At 37.6% G+C, this 19,105-nt stretch overlaps 1 protein-coding gene across 3 annotated transcripts in view; it reads right to left on the bottom strand.

The window, feature by feature from the left end:
- The window catches only part of KCNQ5 (potassium voltage-gated channel subfamily Q member 5), a 519,096-nt gene that overhangs the window by 128,631 nt on the left and 371,360 nt on the right, over positions 1-19,105 (bottom strand). For all 3 annotated transcript variants that reach the window (XM_058734458.1, XM_058734459.1, XM_058734460.1), the window contains exon 3: positions 15,574-15,700. In XM_058734458.1, the coding sequence (XP_058590441.1) occupies positions 15,574-15,700 (127 nt within the window). The remainder of the gene's footprint in view (positions 1-15,573; positions 15,701-19,105) is intronic.

Raw genomic sequence — 19,105 nt, 5'->3', positions numbered from 1 at the left:
ATCTACTAGTTGGCAAGTTTTTAAATTTTTTATTCACTTAATACACATTTATTGTGGTCAGAAACTGCTAGAATCTGGGTATATAATAATAAAGGGCATGGATGGGGCATGGAGGAGGTGGTCAAGACAGACACCTTTTGCCCATACAGGGGTGAAAGGACACTTGGCATAGAAGACACTGAATGGAGAGACCACAATCTCGGATGATGGATGTTATGATAGGAGAAATATAAGGAACCTAGTTATGTGGCCAGAAAGCCCTCCTGGGGGCAACATAGGTGAAACCATAATTAATAACCAGTCAAAAACAAAGCTACAAACCCCGTCTTATTTAACCCAACACCCTTTAGGCACCATAACACAACCATTTCTGCAATAATCACATCTATAGAGCTCTAGTCTCAAAAAGTTCCTGGTGTGGTTCCTTCTCCTCCTCTTTTAAAATAAAATTTATTCTTGTTTAAGATACATAGACTTTCGACCCCTAAAAGTTTAGTTTTGAGAAAGACAATTTAAGAAAAAACAATCAACAAAAACATACAGAGAGGTCTTACCAAGTTGATTTTTTTTTCTGATTATATTTATCACTTCCAGGATTGATGAGAATACAATGAATCCATTATTATTATGATTCAGTTTACTATCCCTAACAGTTGAGTATTTATTACGTGCCAGGCACTTAGCTAAGTACTTTGCATGCACTACCTCATTTAATCTTCTTGGGCAATCTTTTTGAGAAGACACAACTAAAATTCCAAGTTTAAGATTAAAGAATTATATGGAGAACACATTAAAGCAAATCGCAGATCACCTTTTAGAATAGGGCTTTATTAAGAGAGTTAAAAATGCTATATGTTATATGTTATTTCAGTCTAGGATTGTGGGCATTCATGTGAAAATCCTATGGAAAGTTATTGTTGGCATTGTCCTTCTTTGCAATGATAAAAATGTTTTGAGTGGGTGTGAGATCTTGCACAACGGTACATTATATGAACCAACTGACCCTGATATTGCTATGCAATGATAATGACAATAAACATTTACGCTGTGCTTACTATGTGTAGGCAACAATTCTTTCTACTTAGTTTTGAATAGTTGATATATATATATGGTTTAAGTATGAAAATGATACAAAGAAGTGAAAAAGAGAGGAAAGCCAAAAACAAACTCTTACCTATTGAGAACAAACTGATGGTCACTAGAGGGGAGGTGGGCGGGGGATGGGTGAAATAGGGGATGGGGATTAAGGGTGCACCTGTTGTGAGGAGCCCTGGGTGTCTTGTGGAAGTGTGAAAGGACTATATCGTACACCTGAGAACAATATTATGCTGTATATTAACTAACTGCAATTTAATCAAAAACTTGGGACACCTGGGTGGCTCAGTCGGTTAAGCGTCTGACTTTGGCTCAGGTCATGATCTCACAGTTCGTGAGTTCGAGCCCTGCATCGGGCTCTGTGCTGACAGTTTAGAGACTGGAGCCTGCCTCAAATTCTATGTCTTTCTCTGCTCCTCCCCTGCTCATGCTCTGTCTCTCTCTCCTTCAAAAGTAAATAATAACATTAACAATTTTTTTTAAATAAAAACTTAAAAAACTAAAAAGAAGTAAATGACGAGAAATCTAATTTCCCCCACCCCAGCGCCATTCACTTTGTTCCTACTCATTCTTCCAATGTTGCTTTATACAGATAAAAGCAATGTGAATATAGACTCTTTATTTTTTTTACACCAAAAGTTACATACTCTATATGCTATATTACAATTTTTTTTTTACTTAATGTATCCTGGATCCTTCTATAGCAATACAGAAAGAACTTCCTTTTTTTTTATGGTTTTTTTTTTTTTTTTTTTTTAACGTTTATTTATTTTTGAGACAGAGAGAGAGACAGAGCATGAACGGGGGAGGGGCAGAGAGAGAGGGAGACACAGAATCTGAAGCAGGCTCCAGGCTCTGAGCCATCAGCCCAGAGCCCGACACGGGGCTCGAACTCACGGACCGCGAGATCGCGACCTGAGCTGAAGTCGGACGCTTAACCGACTGAGCCACCCAGGCGCCCCAGAACTTCCTTTTTGCATTCTTTGTTTATTCAGCTATACTGAACACGTCTTATACATTGATGAAAATATTAAGAAGTAGAATTCCTGGGTCAGAGAGTAAATGTTATGTAATTTTAGTAAATATTGACACTTTTCCATAAGAGTGATACCAGTCTGCACTCCTGTGGAGTATCAGGGCCTGTTTACTCATAGTCTAACTAAAAATGATTGTGGTCAGATTTTGGATTTTTTCCAACCTGACAGGTTAGGATAAGATTGAGTATGTTTAGGAGTCATATATGTATTTATTTTTTTGTGAACTATCTGTTCGTGTTCATTTCCTTTCTTTTATTTTCTACTGGGTTGTTGGGCTTTTCTTCTGGATTTCAGCAGCTCCTATACAGTTTAGGATGATTAACTGTCTCTGATAGAAGTTGTAAATATTTTCCCACATTTGTCTTTTGATTTTGCTTGTTGTTTGTTTTCTTTTGTTTTATCATGCAGTATTCTTTAATCTTATGTGGCCTAATTTTATCAATTAGTAATTTTCATCTGGCTTAAGTTTACCAATATTTTCCTCTACAGCTTCTTTATTTTTTTAAAAAAATTTAAATGGTTTTTTATTTTTGGAAGAGAGAGAGAGAGAGAGAGAGAGAATGAGTGGGGAAGGGGCAGAGAGAGACACACACAGAATCTGAAGCAGGCCCCAGGCTCTGAGCTGTCAGCACAGAGCCCAACACTTGGCCGAACTCAGGAACCATGAGATCGTGACCTGACCCGAAGTTGGACGCTTAAACTGACTGAGCCATCCAGATACCTCTATGACTTCTTTATTTTTAGTTATAGTTAGAAAAGCCTTCTTGGTTCCAAGGTCACAAGAGAATTTACCCATTTCTGCATCCAGTATTTTTGGGTCTTATTTAATGTAAACCATTGATTTATTTGTAGGTTATCTTGATATATGATGAGATAAATATAGATCCAACCTGAACTTTTTCCCAATGAGTAATCAGTTGTTCCAACATTGGTTCTGACCACAATGAGGATGAAGTTGAAATTCACGAATTTGGCCACATGGGGTTGTTACTAACTTTTGACTTTTTTGTTAGTTATAATGTAAGATCTACTGGGACACATTAAGCAGGGTTTGGGAGGAAAAGCAGAGTCTTAGAGAATAGGTTTAAGAACAGGGGGATTTTCAAAACGTTTGGGATCAGGGAGGACTAATGACCTCTTTTTACATCCTCTTAGGACCATGAATAAGGGCTCCAACTTACCATAAAGCACCATTGGGCCTTGGTAGCAATTTTAAACATTTTATTCTGTGGGAGTCATCCTTCGAGGCTGTCATGTGATTATATACATCCTTTAGCAGGCAAACATAATTATTATTGGTCTCAATAAAGTTTACTTGGATATGGACTTTCTGCAGCGTAAAGTTAGATTTAAATAGTGGTGCTTCAGGACTTTGTATAGCATTGGCTTTTTACATTACTTCAATGTAATGCTCTCTCAATACTTCATCTACGTAATGCTCTCTCAATACTTCATGCATCATGCATCAGTGCAATGCTCTCTCAATACTTCATCTACGTAAACGTCAAATTTATATTCATTTGCCAGAGCATGAAGAACTCCTCCTTAATAGGCTCTATTTTCATTTGTTTCTTGACCCAAATGGTTAAATATGAATTTCAGAAACTCTGCTTATTAAAATAATTTTTATAGAAAAACAGACAAAGCAGAAACATACATTTTCTATGAAAATAAAAAATGTCATTGAAGTCAGCATAGATGTAATTTACTGCCATGGAATAGCCTAGGCATTTCTGTATTTTAAAAGGAACGGCCTTGGGGCGCCTGGGTGGCTCAGTCGGTTAAGCGTCCGACTTCGGCTCAGGTCATGATCTCACGGTCTGTGAGTTCGAGCCCCGCGTCAGGCTCTGTGCTGACAGCTCAGAGCCTGAAGACTGTTTCAGATTCTGTGTCTCCCTCTCTCTCTGCCCCTCCCCTGTTCACGCTCTGCCTCCCTCTGTCTCAAAAATAAATAAACGTTAAAAAAAAATTTTTAAAAGGAACGGCCATCCTCTGGAAAACAGTTTGGATGTTTCTGATAAAGTTAAACATACACTTACCATATGACCCTCTAATCCTACTCCTGGATGTTTACCCTAGAGAAATTAAAAGTTATGTTCATACAAAAAACTTCTACATGAACATTCATAGCAGGTTTATTTATAATAGCCAAAATCTACAAACAATCCAAATGATCTTTTACATGAAAATGGACAAAATGCGGTACATCCATATCATGGAATACCATTCAACAAGAAAAAGAAATGAACAACTTGGAACTAGATCATTTGGAAATGATCTACCCAATGATTTGGATAGATCTCAAGAGCATTATTGGTTAATAAGCATAGGCCTGCAGTTTAGTTCATAATCTATATCGACATCAACTTTCTGGTTTTGATAATTGTAATACACTTATATAAGATATTATCATTGGGGGAAGCTGGGTAAAGGGTACGGATACATGGGAACTCTATGTGCTGTTTTTGCAATTTCTAAGTAAGTATGAAGTTATTTCAAAATAAAAAGTTGAAAAAAAGGCCAGATCTTAGAAAGATGACTGTTGACAGAAGGAACTGCACCTTTTTATGATACTAACATCTCTTCTCTTTTAGACTTCATATTAGTAAATGTCTCCCATGGGGTTTGGGGAGATTTGGGGGTAGGAATCAGACCTCATCACATGGTTTATTTATTTGTTCCTATGCCACATGCAGGTTGTGTAGAGAGACAATGTGGTGTCATAGCAAGAAGTCAGAATTTGATATGAGTAAATCTCTTCCTTCCTCTTTTTTTTTTATTCTCTTGCTTATATGCTGTGTGATCCTTGATAAGGCCCTTATTCTAAGTTTCTGTTTTTTGGTATATAAAAAGTATATAAAATAGGGATCATAATCTCTTCCAACTTCAATAAGATTATTATGAATTATATGAGATAGTCTATAAGCATGATTACAACTTAAACCATGAAATTTTATTCCTCTTCATATAACACCAGGTACCACAACTCCTAATTTCCTGTTATTTTTCTCTTCAAAGGAAGATTTCTTATCTAAATACAGCTCTAAAACTATTGTCTCTTTTCTAATGTGCATATAGGAAATAGAGAATGGATGGACTAGCATGGACACAGACACAGTGAATTAGTGGAAAAATAAACAAAAGTAAAAAATGAAGCAAAATCTCACTCATCTTTTGTTTCAAGGAAGGTTGTAAGTTGTGCATTTAACTCAATATAGTTCTTTCTTTTAACCCAGAAGGAGCGCAGAGGGGAATTATGCACGATTTTCTCTCTTATTTAACAACAGTCCTTATGTTTTATTTCTGACAAAAAAGATGGTTCTGCAGAATTTTCAACTGGAACCCTTCCTTATGTTTCAAAGTAAGAAAAAACAATTAGTCTCTTGTTAATTGTGGTCAGTAGAATTAGGATCATCTGTCACAGCATCAGACACCAACTAGAACATACTGAAAATTTGGATCCCAAAAAGAAGCTAATCTGTATAACATGGTCTCTCACCAACCTGTTAATGAATTCATTTTTTCCTGCACCTTCATTATTCTTCCATGTGTAGATTAAATGGATTATACTGTAATTAAATTTGACTCTTGCAAGAGGCAGTGCTTTAGAGCAGTGAGCTATAGGGAGGCTGGCATTCTATTCCTAGCTTCACTGCTAACTTAAGGGCCGAGCACAAAGCACCCCCACTTCCCGGAGCCTCAATTTTTTCTATCTATGGAGGGAGATAAACAATGTCTCAGAGGAACATGGTGCTACTTTATGAGCTCTATATTCTAATTGAGCTCCAAATTCCTTTATAGAAAGGTACTCTTTGAAGAATTAAAGATGCATTTGTATTGTTGTTGTGACTCTTAATAGGAATAAAGCTTTAAAATCTAATTTTAAAAGCCTCCTACTGCACAGTACATTATCCACGTTCTTAAATACTGCAATCAGCTGTGCACTGAGCTGCTCTGTGGTATTTATTAAAAAAAAAAGCAGCACCACGAAGATATACTGTAGAACATTTTTAAAGCCATGTGCAGTGGTTTTAACTGCAGGACTTCCTCTGAAGTTAATGGGACTCATACTGGCAAATTTCAAGCACCACTTTGAAAATTTACCCCATAGTGATAGTTTAATGCTTCTTATTGATCATAAGTCTTTACATAACATCTCAAGGCAAAAAGGGACAATGTCTCAAAGGAAATAAATAATCTTTAATGAAATAAATCTGCATTGCAACCATCATAACTAAGAGTCTGCAGCAGAGTCCTTTGGGAAGCAGACCCTTGGGAACCGCTCATTGGTGATAGTTACCAGTGGGGCCATAAAAGACCTTCCATCACATTCTCCTAATTCCAGTTGCTCATAGAAGATAACATATTTTCTTTTAATTTTGAAATTTCATGTTTCTAAGGGTAGATATGTATAGATACATGGAAAAGTCAGAGGGAACAGATTTATATTCTGAATAAATAATAATTTGTATATTGCTGATAACAAGTTCGAACAGTTACAGATGACTATGAAACCCTGAGACTTATATACTTTTCACTGCCTGATCAAATTTTTTTTTCTTGTTTTTTTCAACCCAAATATTCACCATTAGGCCTGTCATCAAGCTACTGGATGCTTGCTAGGGCCCCATCTCAGGAAGCTGTCCTGTATCAGGCAACTATTATATGGCCTCAAATGGCCTACATGGTTTTCAGGGTGTGACTGTCCCTCTTTCGTTTCCTACTACTTGCCCACTGCTCACTGAACTCCAGCCATAATGACCTTATGTCTCTTCCTTATATAAGCTGTTGGGTCACAAGAATATTGTAGTTATCATTCCCTGGCCTGGAAAATCTGTGCTTAAATCTCACGAATGGCTCCTTTTTAATATTCAGGTTAACTTGAGTGTCCATTCCTTAGAAAGACTCTCTTGGACCACCTAGTCTCTCTGCCCCTAATCTCACTGTTTTATTTTTTTCATTGCAATTATCTCTAGTTGATACTACCTTGTTTTTCAAAAATATGTTTGCATAGTATTTTTCTCCATCCACTAGAATATTACTCTACAAGGAGGCCATGGGCCATTTGGCACAACATAGCCTCCCAGCACAGAGAGCCATGCTTGTACATGGTAGGTGCTGTATAAATGTTTGTTGAATGACTGAGCTCAAAACCTTGGGTATCTTTTGCTTCTCTGTCTCATATAATCAATCATGATATTCTATATCCTTCTTACCGTGACAACTTCTACCTCCATCACCTTTGCTCTGTATCAGCATACTTAGTCTCCCTACTACTGGTTCTGCCCTTTTCTAGGGACAAAGGAAACCATACTTTCACAGTCAGGGACTATGTTTTAGTCATCTTTGTGTCTTTAGCACCAAAGATCATGTTTGGCACATAAGTGCTCTGTGAATGAATTTCACAGATACAGTGTACAATACTATGTACATACAGTACAGTACAATACAGTACTATGATAGTACTATGTACTATCATCATAACTAGTGCCTTCCTTAATACCCATCACCCATCTAGCCCATCCCCCACCCGCCTCCCTCCATCAACCCTCAGTGTGTTCTCTTTTGTTAAGAGTCTCTTATGGTTTGTTCCTCTCTCTCTTTCCCCCCTCTTCCCATATGTTCATCTGTTTTTTTTCTTAAATTCCACATATAAGTGAAATCATATGGTATTTGTCTTTCTCTGACTGACTTATTTTGCTTAGTGTCATATATTCTAGCTCCATCCACATTGTTGCCAATGGCAAGATTTCAGTTTTTTCTCAGTAATATTCCATCATATATATATATATATATAAGCACCACATCTTCTTTATCCATTCATCAGTTGATGGACGTTTGGGCTCTTTCCATAGTTTGGATAGTTTGGCTGTTGTTGATAATGCTGCTATAAACGTTGGGGTGCAGATACCCTTTCAAATCTGTATTTTTGTATCCTTTGGGTAAATACCTAGTACTGTAATTGCTGGATCATAGGGTAGTTCTATTTTTACCTTTTTGAGGAACCTCCATAGTGTTCCCCAGAGTGGCACACCAGTTTGCACTCCCACCAATAGTGCAAGAGAGTTTCCTTTTCTCCGCATCTTCACCAACACCTGTTGTTTCTTGTGTTGTTAATTTTAGCCATTCTGACAGGTATGAAGTGGTATCTCATCATGGTTTTGATTGGTATTTCCCTGATGATGTATGATGTTGAGCGTCTTTTCATATGTCTGTTAGCATCTGGATGCCTTTGGAAAAGTGTCTATGTCTTCTGCCCATTTCTTAATTGAATTATTTGTTTTTCTGGGTGTTGAGTTTGGTAAGTGCTTTATAGATTTTGGATACTAACCCTTTATCAGATATGTCATTTGCAGATATCTTCTCCCATTCCACAGGCTGCCTTTTAGTTTTGTTGAATGTTTCTTTCACTGTGCAGAAATTTTTTATCTTGATGAAGTCCCAATTGTTCATGTTTGCTTATATTTCCCTTGCCTTTGGTGACATGTTGAGTAAGAAGTTTCTCTCACCGAAGTCAAAGAGATTGCTGCCTGTGTTCTCCTCTAGAATTTTGATGATTTCCTGTTTCACATTTAGGTCTTTCATCTATTTTGAGTTTACTTTTGTGTGTGGTGTGAGAAAGTGGTCCAGTTTCATTCTTTTGCATGTTGCTGTCCAGTTTTCCCAACACCATTTGTTGAAGAGACTTTTTTCGCTGGATATTCTTTCCTGTTTTGTCAAAGATTAGTTGGCCATATATTTGTGGGTCCATTTCTGGGTTCTCTGTTCTGTTCCATTGATCTACGTGTCTCTTCTTGTGCCAGCACCATACTGTCTTGATCAGCACAGCTTTGTAATACAGCTTGAAATCCAGAATCGTGATGCCTCCAGCTTTGCTTTCTTTTTCATGATTGCTTTGGCTATTCGGGGTCTTTTGTGGTTCCATACAAATTTTATGATTCTTTGTTCTAGATCTGTGAAAAATACTGGTGATATTTTAGTATATGTGCTGCCGAAACGAGCACAATACTGGTGATATTTTGATAGGGATTGCATTAAATGTCTATGGGTAGTGTAAACATTTTAACAGTGTTTGTTCTTCCGATCCATCAGCATGGAATGTTTTGCCACTTCTTTGTGTCCTCTTCAATTTCTTTCACAAGTGTTCTATTTTTCAGCGTACATATCTTTTACCTCTTTGGTCAGGTTTATTCTTAGTTATCTTATTGTTTTTGGTGCAATTACAAGTGGGTTTGATTCCTTGATTTCTTTTTCTGCTGCTTCATTATTGGTGTATAGAAATGCAACGGATTTCTGCTGCTGATTTTTACATCCTACAACTTTGCTGAGTTCATGTATTAGTTCTAGCAATTTTTTGGTGGAGTCTTTAGGGTTTTCTACATAGAGTATCATGTTGTCTGCAAATAGTGAATGTTTTGACTTCCTCCTTGCAGATTTGGATGCCTTTTATTTCTTTTTTGTTGTCTGATTGCTGAGGCTAAGACTTCCAGTATTATGTTAAATAATCATGGTGAGAGTGGATATCCCTGTCTTGTTCCTGACTGTAGAGGAAAGGCTCTCAGTTGGGAAATAATCTTTAGGTATTCATTTCCAACTAAGGGCATTCTCTATATGGTTAAGTCATATCAGCTAATCAAGCCACCTTATAAGTTCAAATTTGTGTACTAAGTCAACAACTATCTGTTTAGACAAGTCTCTCAGTAGTCTACTGACCTTAACAAACATGAGAAGGCATTTCTGGGGGTAAGATCACTTACTCTGGAGATATCCCCAATTAGGAAATACCCAGAGAACTTTATGATAACATTGCTTAAAAAATATGCAATTTTATACAAGGCAAGTAAGTCTATTTTAGAGACCCATTTCCCTTTTAGGTTAGAAAGCTGCAATAGATAACCTGATTTAGTTGATATAATAAGGCTGATATGTAAGGCCAATACTGCAATTAATGTTGTTTTCTAAAGCCAGGCTTCTCCTTCAAAGATCTTAGATTATTAATGATGAACATAAAAGTATCAGAGTCTTTGTCTGTAAGTTGATGACAGTGGACAAGTTTCAATTATATTTAATTTTAGGGGCACTTGGGTGACTCGGTTAAGCTCAGTTGGTTAAGCTCTTGATTTCAGCTCAGGCCATGATCCCATGGTTTGTGGGTATGAACCCTGTGTTGGGCTCTGCACTGACAGCACGGAGCCTGCATGGGATTCTCTCTCTCCCTTTCCCTCTGCAACCTCTTCAAAATAAATAAATAAACTTAAAAATTAATGTAAAAATACTAATAAACTTAAATAAGAGCAATTTTCTTACAGTTGGGTAGTGTGGTTCAATGAGAAATACTCATTGTCTTGGATTCCTGGCACATGACTCCTAAAACCCTTGGAATTTCTGGAATAATAAGTGTCTTTTTATGCTAGTTAGATGACTGGTACCTGGGGGGTGGTGGTGGTGGGGGTGTCCCTAGGTAAATTCAAGATGATGCCTGGTTACCAGAAAGACCAAATCATGATTAGAGAGTTGGAACTTTTAGCCTTATCCTCCAGACATCTGGGAAGGGAACAGGGTCTAGAGATTGAATTTAATGACCAATAGCCAACGTTTAATAAATTATGTCTATGTAATGAAAACTCCATGAAAATATCTAAACCATGGGGTTCAGAGAGCTTCCAGATTGGTGAACACACCATGGTGTTGGGAGGGTGGCATGCCTGTAGAGGTCGTGGAAGCTCCATGTTAGCCATTCCCTTGCCCTAAGTACCTTACCCTATGCATCTCTTCCACTTGGCTGTTCCTGAATATATCTTTCATAATAAACTGATAACAGTAAGCAAAGCATTTTCCTGAATTCTGGGAGTTGTTCCTCATAAATCCTCATTTATGAAATAGAATATTATAATACCTATGTAGAATTAAATAAGACAATATTTATAGAATGCTTAGTGCAGTACCTAGCATACAGCAAGTCTCAATAAATATCATTTATCAACTAGAAGGATTGAAATGACTTTAGTATTCTGTGATCAATTAATCCAACAGGGTTTAATTGTCCTCAGATGGTCCAACCAATCATATGGAAAGAGTCTAAAGGAGTTTCAGTGCTTAGAAGTAAAGAGTAGTAGCAGAAGAGTAAATGACTGACAGAAAATAATCTGAGAGAACAGAATTTCTCCTAAAGGACAGGAAAGATTGGAAGATAAAGAAAATGATGCAATTCAAGAGCATGTCTCTTAGAACAAAAGATGGGGAAGGAGGAGAAATGGAAAATGATGTTTCAAATCTTCAGTTTAGAAGCCAGTGGCAGTTCTGGGAGTCTCTGATAAAACTTTTGAACACATTAGCAGCTTATGTTGCCTTTTAATAAGATGAACTCACAGATATATTAGAGTGGCCTTGGCTGTGTGGTTAATTTTAATAAGGGCTTCAATTTGGTTTTAGCCAAAGAAGAAACTGGTTATTTTTTTCTCATTAAAAAAATGCACTTGTTGACATTTTCCTGAGTGACTGTTATCTCATGTCAAAAACGTATATACCCAATTCATGCGGGAAACATCTGTGCTGTGGTTTGCCTCTTTTGTCCCCTTGTGGAAATATTAATGCTGAAGGAAAATTGTTAAAATAGCAAGAAGAAATCAACTTATATTTAGCATCAAATACAGACCCAAGATTAATAACAGGCTGGTATTTTCTGCTTCCCTGAGACATACTGCAAGACCAAGAAATATGGCTCTGTTATATATGTCTTTAGAAAGAGTCACCAGGGAATCCAAAAAAGCCACTGTTAGAAGTAATTTGTTGGCTTCCTGACACATCAGGCTCATTATTGTGATCTAAGTACCAGCCTTTGGTACTATTTGCAATTTTCAGGGAGGTCATTAATGAAAGCAGAAAAAAAAAAAAAAGAATGACTATGAAATTAGTCTTTGAGTGTATTTCACACATTCTCAATACTGAGGCCACTGATTGGTGGTTGAATGCAGAGAACTCATAAAGCAGCCAGTCTAGATAAGTGAAGGGCATCTTGGGGTAGTTATCCCAAAATATACTTGACTCTCCAAATTGGTAATGCACTGATTATTGCCTACAGCTATACACATGTTATTTCAAAAGAGTCTTAGAGGAGAGATGTAAATTGAACACACAGGTATAAGGAAGAATTTTGCAATACAAGATAAATTTTTTTTACCAGTTTTCAAAGCAAACTCCCCAAACCAAGAAGAGATAAATCAATATAGTAATGAAAGAAAGCACTTAATTTTTAAAAAATTGAATAAACTTTTTCTTCCCTTTGGTTATACTTGTTTAAAATATATTGTTCAAACACAAGTATATGATGACTTTGTAATTTAAAATGCTCTTCATTCTGCCTAGAATGCAGGGCTGGAGGGGGTAGGCAGTTCAGGAGGGGGAAGTTTAGTCTTTGGGAATTAGCCTGTGGGGCCTCTAGCCACTCCAAATACTATCAGTTGATCTCTCAGACTCAAACTATATGAGGTCCACTAGCTGACCACTGCAGTAGCTTCAGTCTGTTTCCAACTGGAAAGAACAACATTGATGTGCCTACAGAAAGGATTTCCCATGTTGAAGGCATAGCCAGGCTACCACAGTTTTTTCTGTATCCTTTTCTGGAATGCTCAAGACTGCTGAAAACATTTGGGCATGTATTTAGCGTGTGCAGGGTAATCAACTCTTACAAATACATGGAGCCTTGAGAGATATTAGCTACATTTGCAAACTCAGAATAGTTTTCACAGATGAGAGACCCCATTTCTTTCTTCCTTTCTTTTTTTTTTTTCATTTTGCCATGGTAAATTAGGTTGAACAAGGGAATTACAGGGCTCACTTTACATTGCACTTTATCATTTTATCAGTGGTATCAATCATTTTTATGCACCTATTAAACAGGCCTAGAATGGGTTTCTACAGTCACTTGCCACAGCCTGCTGCCTTCAGGCAGATGACATTTGGTTCCTCTGTGTAGATTAAATTTTACTGACATCATATGAAGATCCACATTTGAACATGCTCCACTATTACATCAATTCAGCTGGGCCACAATAAGCCCAAAGGTGATTAGGGTATTAAGATTACAGATATCCTGACATCAGTTTTAGAGCCACATATATATTTTTTTTAAAGATATTCTATCATGACCACGAAGATCTGAGACAGGAAGAGACAGATTAAAGGACTAAGATGTACTGAGGTATCCAAAGCTGAAAACAGCTATCAAAAGGCAGCAGGCATCTGGGAAAGGACTTTCTTTTTAGCTTGCAGGCCAGAAATACATCGGCATTGCCTCTGGAATTGGAACAAAGCCAATTTTTAATTGGTTTTAAAATCTGGAATGAAACATTCCTTCAGTCATCCATGAACCGACCTCATCCTGTAGAAGCTGAGTGAATCTTGGCCAACCATCTGCCTTGTGAATTGTTTTGTTTGGGGCCCTTATAGGACAGAAAGTACTTGTGCAATAGTTTCACACCAAGTTAAAGTCCTTCATGATGTTTCTGGAGCACAGAATTGAAAAAGAGAAAAGTCTCTGGAGAGAAAAATCAAATGCTTTCACTGATATGCCTGGGGGCTGGGTAATTTCTACCTACTTTCCTCCATATCTTAGCATAATGGCTTCCAAAAAGGAGTAAAGCCATTTCTCGCAGAAGACAGGCAGCTAGACAAGTAGACTGCAGTAGTGAAAGCCAAACCAGGTATTTTAAGAGAGGTTTCATTTAACATTTTACTGGATTCACTACTGTAATTCCAGTGCTTCACACACAGCCGAATTTCCATAAATTTCGGTTAAATGAATGGTGACTCTTTTGAAACAAGCATACTCTGAAATTAACTCAGTGGCAAAGAGCATATGGACAGCCCACCTTTTCTCCCATCCCCAGGACAGTGCTCCATCTATACAGCAAGGCTGGAAGAAAGGATTCTTCTTAACAGTGCCCAAGGATGAGCAGACACTTTCTCCAAGACCTGCCTAAGTCCATTCTGCCATTAGTGCAGGGAACAGGGGGAAAGGAGGAGACTAAGAAGATTAATCAACAATTCCTGAAACCTCAAATAAAATGGAAAACTAGCTGTCGATGAAGAAGATAGTATAAACAAGCTCGTAAATAAAAACCTACTTCCTCAGATGGGAAGTAGTTGAAGTAAGTAAGCCTCACCAAGAACTTTTAGTATTTGGATCTGAATGGCTGCCAAAGAAGTGGGAAGGAAAAAAGAGTAAGAAAACCAAATGTAGCTTTTATACAACAACAACAACAACAACAACAACAACAACAACAACAACAGGTTTTATATCTAGGGTTTTTTTCCCCCAAAGGAAGAACATTCTATTTTTAAAAAATAAGCTATAGTCTTCAAAAATGTCAATGTCCTACAAGACAAAGAATGGCTGAGGAGCTATTCTAGATGGAAGGACACTAGAGAGACAGGACAGCTGAGTACAGTGTTTCATCATAGACTGGATCCAGCACGGGAGAGGAAAGCATGCTATAAAGGACATAATTAGGTCAGTTGATACAACTGGAATACAATCAGCAGATTAGGTAAAGTATTAATGTTCAATTTATGGAAGGTTATGTAAAAGAATATCCTTATTCTTAGGAAATCCACACCAAAATATTTGGGGATAAAGGGCTGTGATGTAGGCAATTTACTTAAAATTTGAAAATTGAGATATAATTGAATGAGTTTTCAATCTTATGGTATACTTTTAAATATATTCCTGGGAGTTGCCAGATCCTAAGTCCAGACTGCTGTATGACATCTTCATGAAAATGTATAATTTCAAGCTGGTACCCAGGTGATGGAATCCCTCTGAAACCACAGGAGCTAGAGAGCTGAAAAGAAGTGGTATTTATTCAGGGACTGCATTGTGGGGGAACTCAAATTTAACAGGGTAAAACACTTTATCAGGTCTAAAGTTGCCCATACATAAAGTAAGCCATACTTGTAATCATCCTTGAGGCATGCTAATTGAGATGCTTTATCAGGACTAATACATTGCTATCCACTCCAGTTTGTCAAGAGCATAAAAGGGGTATTGCTCATATTGTAAAGAAAAAAGGGGGCTTTATACATACTGAAATCAATGCTTCCCTGATTCAAGACAATACTGGAGAACCATACATTTCGCTGTAACTTAATTGGATATAAGTGAATAGTCTAGAGCCAGACCACTTGCCTCAAACTCCCAACTCCACCACTTTCTTTCACTTCTCTTTGTCTCAGTTTCTTCATTTGTAAAATGGAGATAATAAAAATACTTACCTCATAGTGTTATGGTTAGGATTAAGTGAGTCAATGCTTTTAAAACACAAAGTGCCTGACCCACAGTAAATGTTCCATGAATGTTATCTTTTAATATTGATTAAATATTGCAATAAAGAAAAAAAAGGATGCAGTGTTGTAAATCCACATCTAGGACTTTGATATTCACCTATAACACAGAAGGGCTTTCGGGCAAATCTCAGTCTTCCTTGCCATCCTCTATACCGACAACAGCAACCTGCAGACCAGATTCGAATGATGAACTCCAAACCAAAGACGACAATCATCACGAACTCCTAAGATATGAAATAAGACATGTTAGAGAGAGGCATTATGGAGCAAACCAGAGCAAGAAGCTCCATGGGCATTTCTGGACACTTAGACATTTGCTATAAAACACATAGTTGTTAATCACTAACGTTAACATTCCCTCTACACCCAGAGCACATCTGAACCTCACATTGTCTGTACTTCTACCTTGGAATGCTAGTCCTATGCAAGTTCCTAATACTGCAAATTTAGGAGTTGGTTTTAATAGTAAATGGGCAGGCTGAATTATAGATCTTCCCTGTGTGGAATATACAGTGTAACTGACTTAGTTACCTGGTAGCATGCGAGATACTTGAAATGAAAGAGGGGACCCTGAAAACACAGCTTTACACTTGTACAAAAAGCAGACCTTCATTTTGCTGCAAGAAATGATATAATCCCTTAGCCCTTAAGAATTGCTCTTATAGAAAAGGAAATAAACATTTAGAAGTATACTGAGTTCTTTTGTTATGATGTCAAAATCTTCTTATTAGACAGAAAGTTCCAAAAGCATTACTGTGTGTGTGACACATATATTCTTTGCCTGAAATGAGACCCTGAATCCTCCAGATCTGAAGCTTGTTAATTTTTATGTTGCCTTTTGGTGAAGATGCCCAGAAAATAACACCTGCTCCAGCAAAAGGACTGACATTATTTAGGAACAGTTGTGAATGAGCCCTGGGGAAAGGCCAACTAAAGTGGCTCATTAAATAGTGGGTCATAGAATGAGAAACCAAATAGAATTTGTTAAGAATAAAGCATCTCTGGAGCAAGCTTATCATAGTCACTGTGTTGTCCCTTTAGAGGGATAGGCACTGAGTTTATTGAAATTTATTTTCTTTAAAAAATAATTCCATTTCTTGTTTTTAAAAATTTTTTTTAATGTCTTTATTTATTTTTGAAGGAGAGACAGAGACAGAACATGAGTGGGGGAGGAGCAGAGAGAGAGGGAGACACAGAATTCGAAGCAGGCTCCAGGCTCTAAGCTGTCAGCACAGAGCCCGATGCGGGGCTCGAACCCACAAACTGTGAGCTAATGACCTGAGCTGAAGCCGTATGCTCACCTGGCTCACCCAGGTGCCCTTCCCTTTCTTGTTTTTAAACAAGGGCTGACTTAGCATTTATCATGCAGGACAATGTTTATTAATTGATTTTTATTATAATTAATTAATTAATTATAAAAGTGGTAAGTAGTCTTTATTAAAACATTCAAACATCACAGACATATAGAGCATAGAGAGTAAAGGTCCTAATCTCCCACCCCATGTCCCAAGATAAAAACTGTTACTAAATTTAGAAAAATGGCATTTTTGTTGTTTCAGGCAAATGTCTCTGTTTAGTTAGTGCATGTGATATGTTGCACTTTTGCAAAGCTTAGTAGAGATATATCATTCTATCCTTCTGTTATTTTGCACTAAGTGACCCACTAATATTTCTCATGATGAAGAATAAATCTCCAATATCATCACTGCTTACAGTGACTTAAAACTACTTACAGAATAAATCTCCAAAGATGATTTTATGCACAGATAACCAAAACTATGGTTAACATACACTCATTAATGATATGAGGGTTTCATTTTATTTTGGTTTTGCATATATACCTAGGTAGTTGAGTCTATTCCTTCACTAAGATGGACAAAGTGCCAGATCACCTATATTTAATCCAGCACATCTTTCCACATAAAGAAAACATGCTGAGAGGCCTAAGATGCCCATGAAGTCCAATCTAGTTTTCATGGCAGGTCAGCTTTTTTTAAATCCCTGCCTCTAGCTCCTACTTGTGCCAAGAAGTCCAACATGCCACTGGGGAGAGGTCATATAATAAGGGATACCCAAGAGAGTCCTGAATGTAGCTTGAGCAACTAGGCACATCATGCAATGAATTCTTTTCTTAAAAATTTTATTTATTTATTTATTTTTGAGAGAGAGATAGGGCACGAACAGGGGAGGGAAAGACAGAGAGGGAGACACAGAATCTGAAGCAGGCTCCAGGCTCTGAGCTGCCAGCACAGAGCCTGATGTAGGGCTTGAACTCATGAACTGTGAGATCATGACCTGAGCCAAAGTCAGACGCTTAACCTACTGAGCCACTCAGGCACCCCATGAATTTTCTTTTTCATAGGAACAGACGAAACCAATAGATGTGTGGCCATTGTTCTAAAGTAAGGTAGGCCATCACTGTACCATTTCTATGTTGCACTGAGGCAGGATAAATTATATCTACACGTTCTTAACTCATGGCCCCTTGTTCAGGAATATTGCTTGCTGCCTTTTTTTTTTTTTTTTTTTTAAGAGGTTAGGGGAAAAATCCTTCATTTCCAAATAAGCAAGAGGAAGTTGTAATTGGACTTTACCACAGGGTCACAATTTCTGCCTTGGGGTAAGTAACACTAGGGTCAGAATTCTCCTCTCCTTACTAGGCAATTACTTAGTGTTCTCTATAGGGGATAAAATTTCTAATCCTTGAGTAAGCAGCAGTGGGAGAGGAGAGCTCAGCGGATGACTATGGGGCATTTCTTTCAGGTCAAGAGCTGCAGGCTGTGGGAAATGTTCTTTCCCAAGGACCTGGGGCTTATGTAATAGGGAACAAAAGCATGAAAACCACTTTGCCCAAATTCCGCCTATTGGTTCCTGAAATATACACTTTACTGCAATTATAAGGAACAAAATGCTATTGAGTCAGAGAAGGGAGGGCATCCCAAATCTGACAGGTGGGGAATAGATCTGTCAACATGCTGTGTACTGGTATTTATCTTGCACAAGTGAAACTTTGTACCCTTTGACCAACATCTCCCTTTCCCCCTACCTCTTCAGTCCTCGGTAATCACTATTCCACTCTCTGCTTGTATGAGTCTGACATTTTTAGATTCAATATATAAGTGAGATGATACAGTATTAGTCTTTCTGTGTCTGATTTTCTTCACTTAGGGTGATGTCCTCCAACTTCATCCATATCCACTGAATAATATTCCTGCCTGTGTGTGTGTGTGTGTGTGTGTGTGTGTGTGTCTACCTATCAATATATATCACATTTTCTTTATCCATTTGTCCACTAATGGATACTGGACACTTAGGCTGTTTCTATATCATGGCTATTGTGAATAATGCTGTGATGAAAATGGGAGTGCAGTAATCTCTTCAAGATCCCGACTTCATTTCCTCTGAATATACACCTGGAAGTGGGATTCATGGATCATATGGCAATTCTATTTTTAATTAAAAATTTTTTTTGATGTTTATTTATTTTTGAGAGAGACAGTGACACAGAGCACGAACAGGGGATGGGAAGAGAGAGAGAGAGAGACAGACAGACAGACAGACAGAATCTGAAGCAGGCTCCAGACTCTGAGCTGTCAGCACAGAGCCTGATGAGGGGATTGAATCCATGA

Source organism: Neofelis nebulosa, chromosome 6 (genome assembly GCF_028018385.1).
Source record: "Neofelis nebulosa isolate mNeoNeb1 chromosome 6, mNeoNeb1.pri, whole genome shotgun sequence".
NCBI lineage: Eukaryota > Metazoa > Chordata > Mammalia > Carnivora > Felidae > Neofelis > Neofelis nebulosa.
Note: the sequence above shows the minus strand (reverse complement) of the source record. Positions and strands in the feature narration are given on the sequence as shown.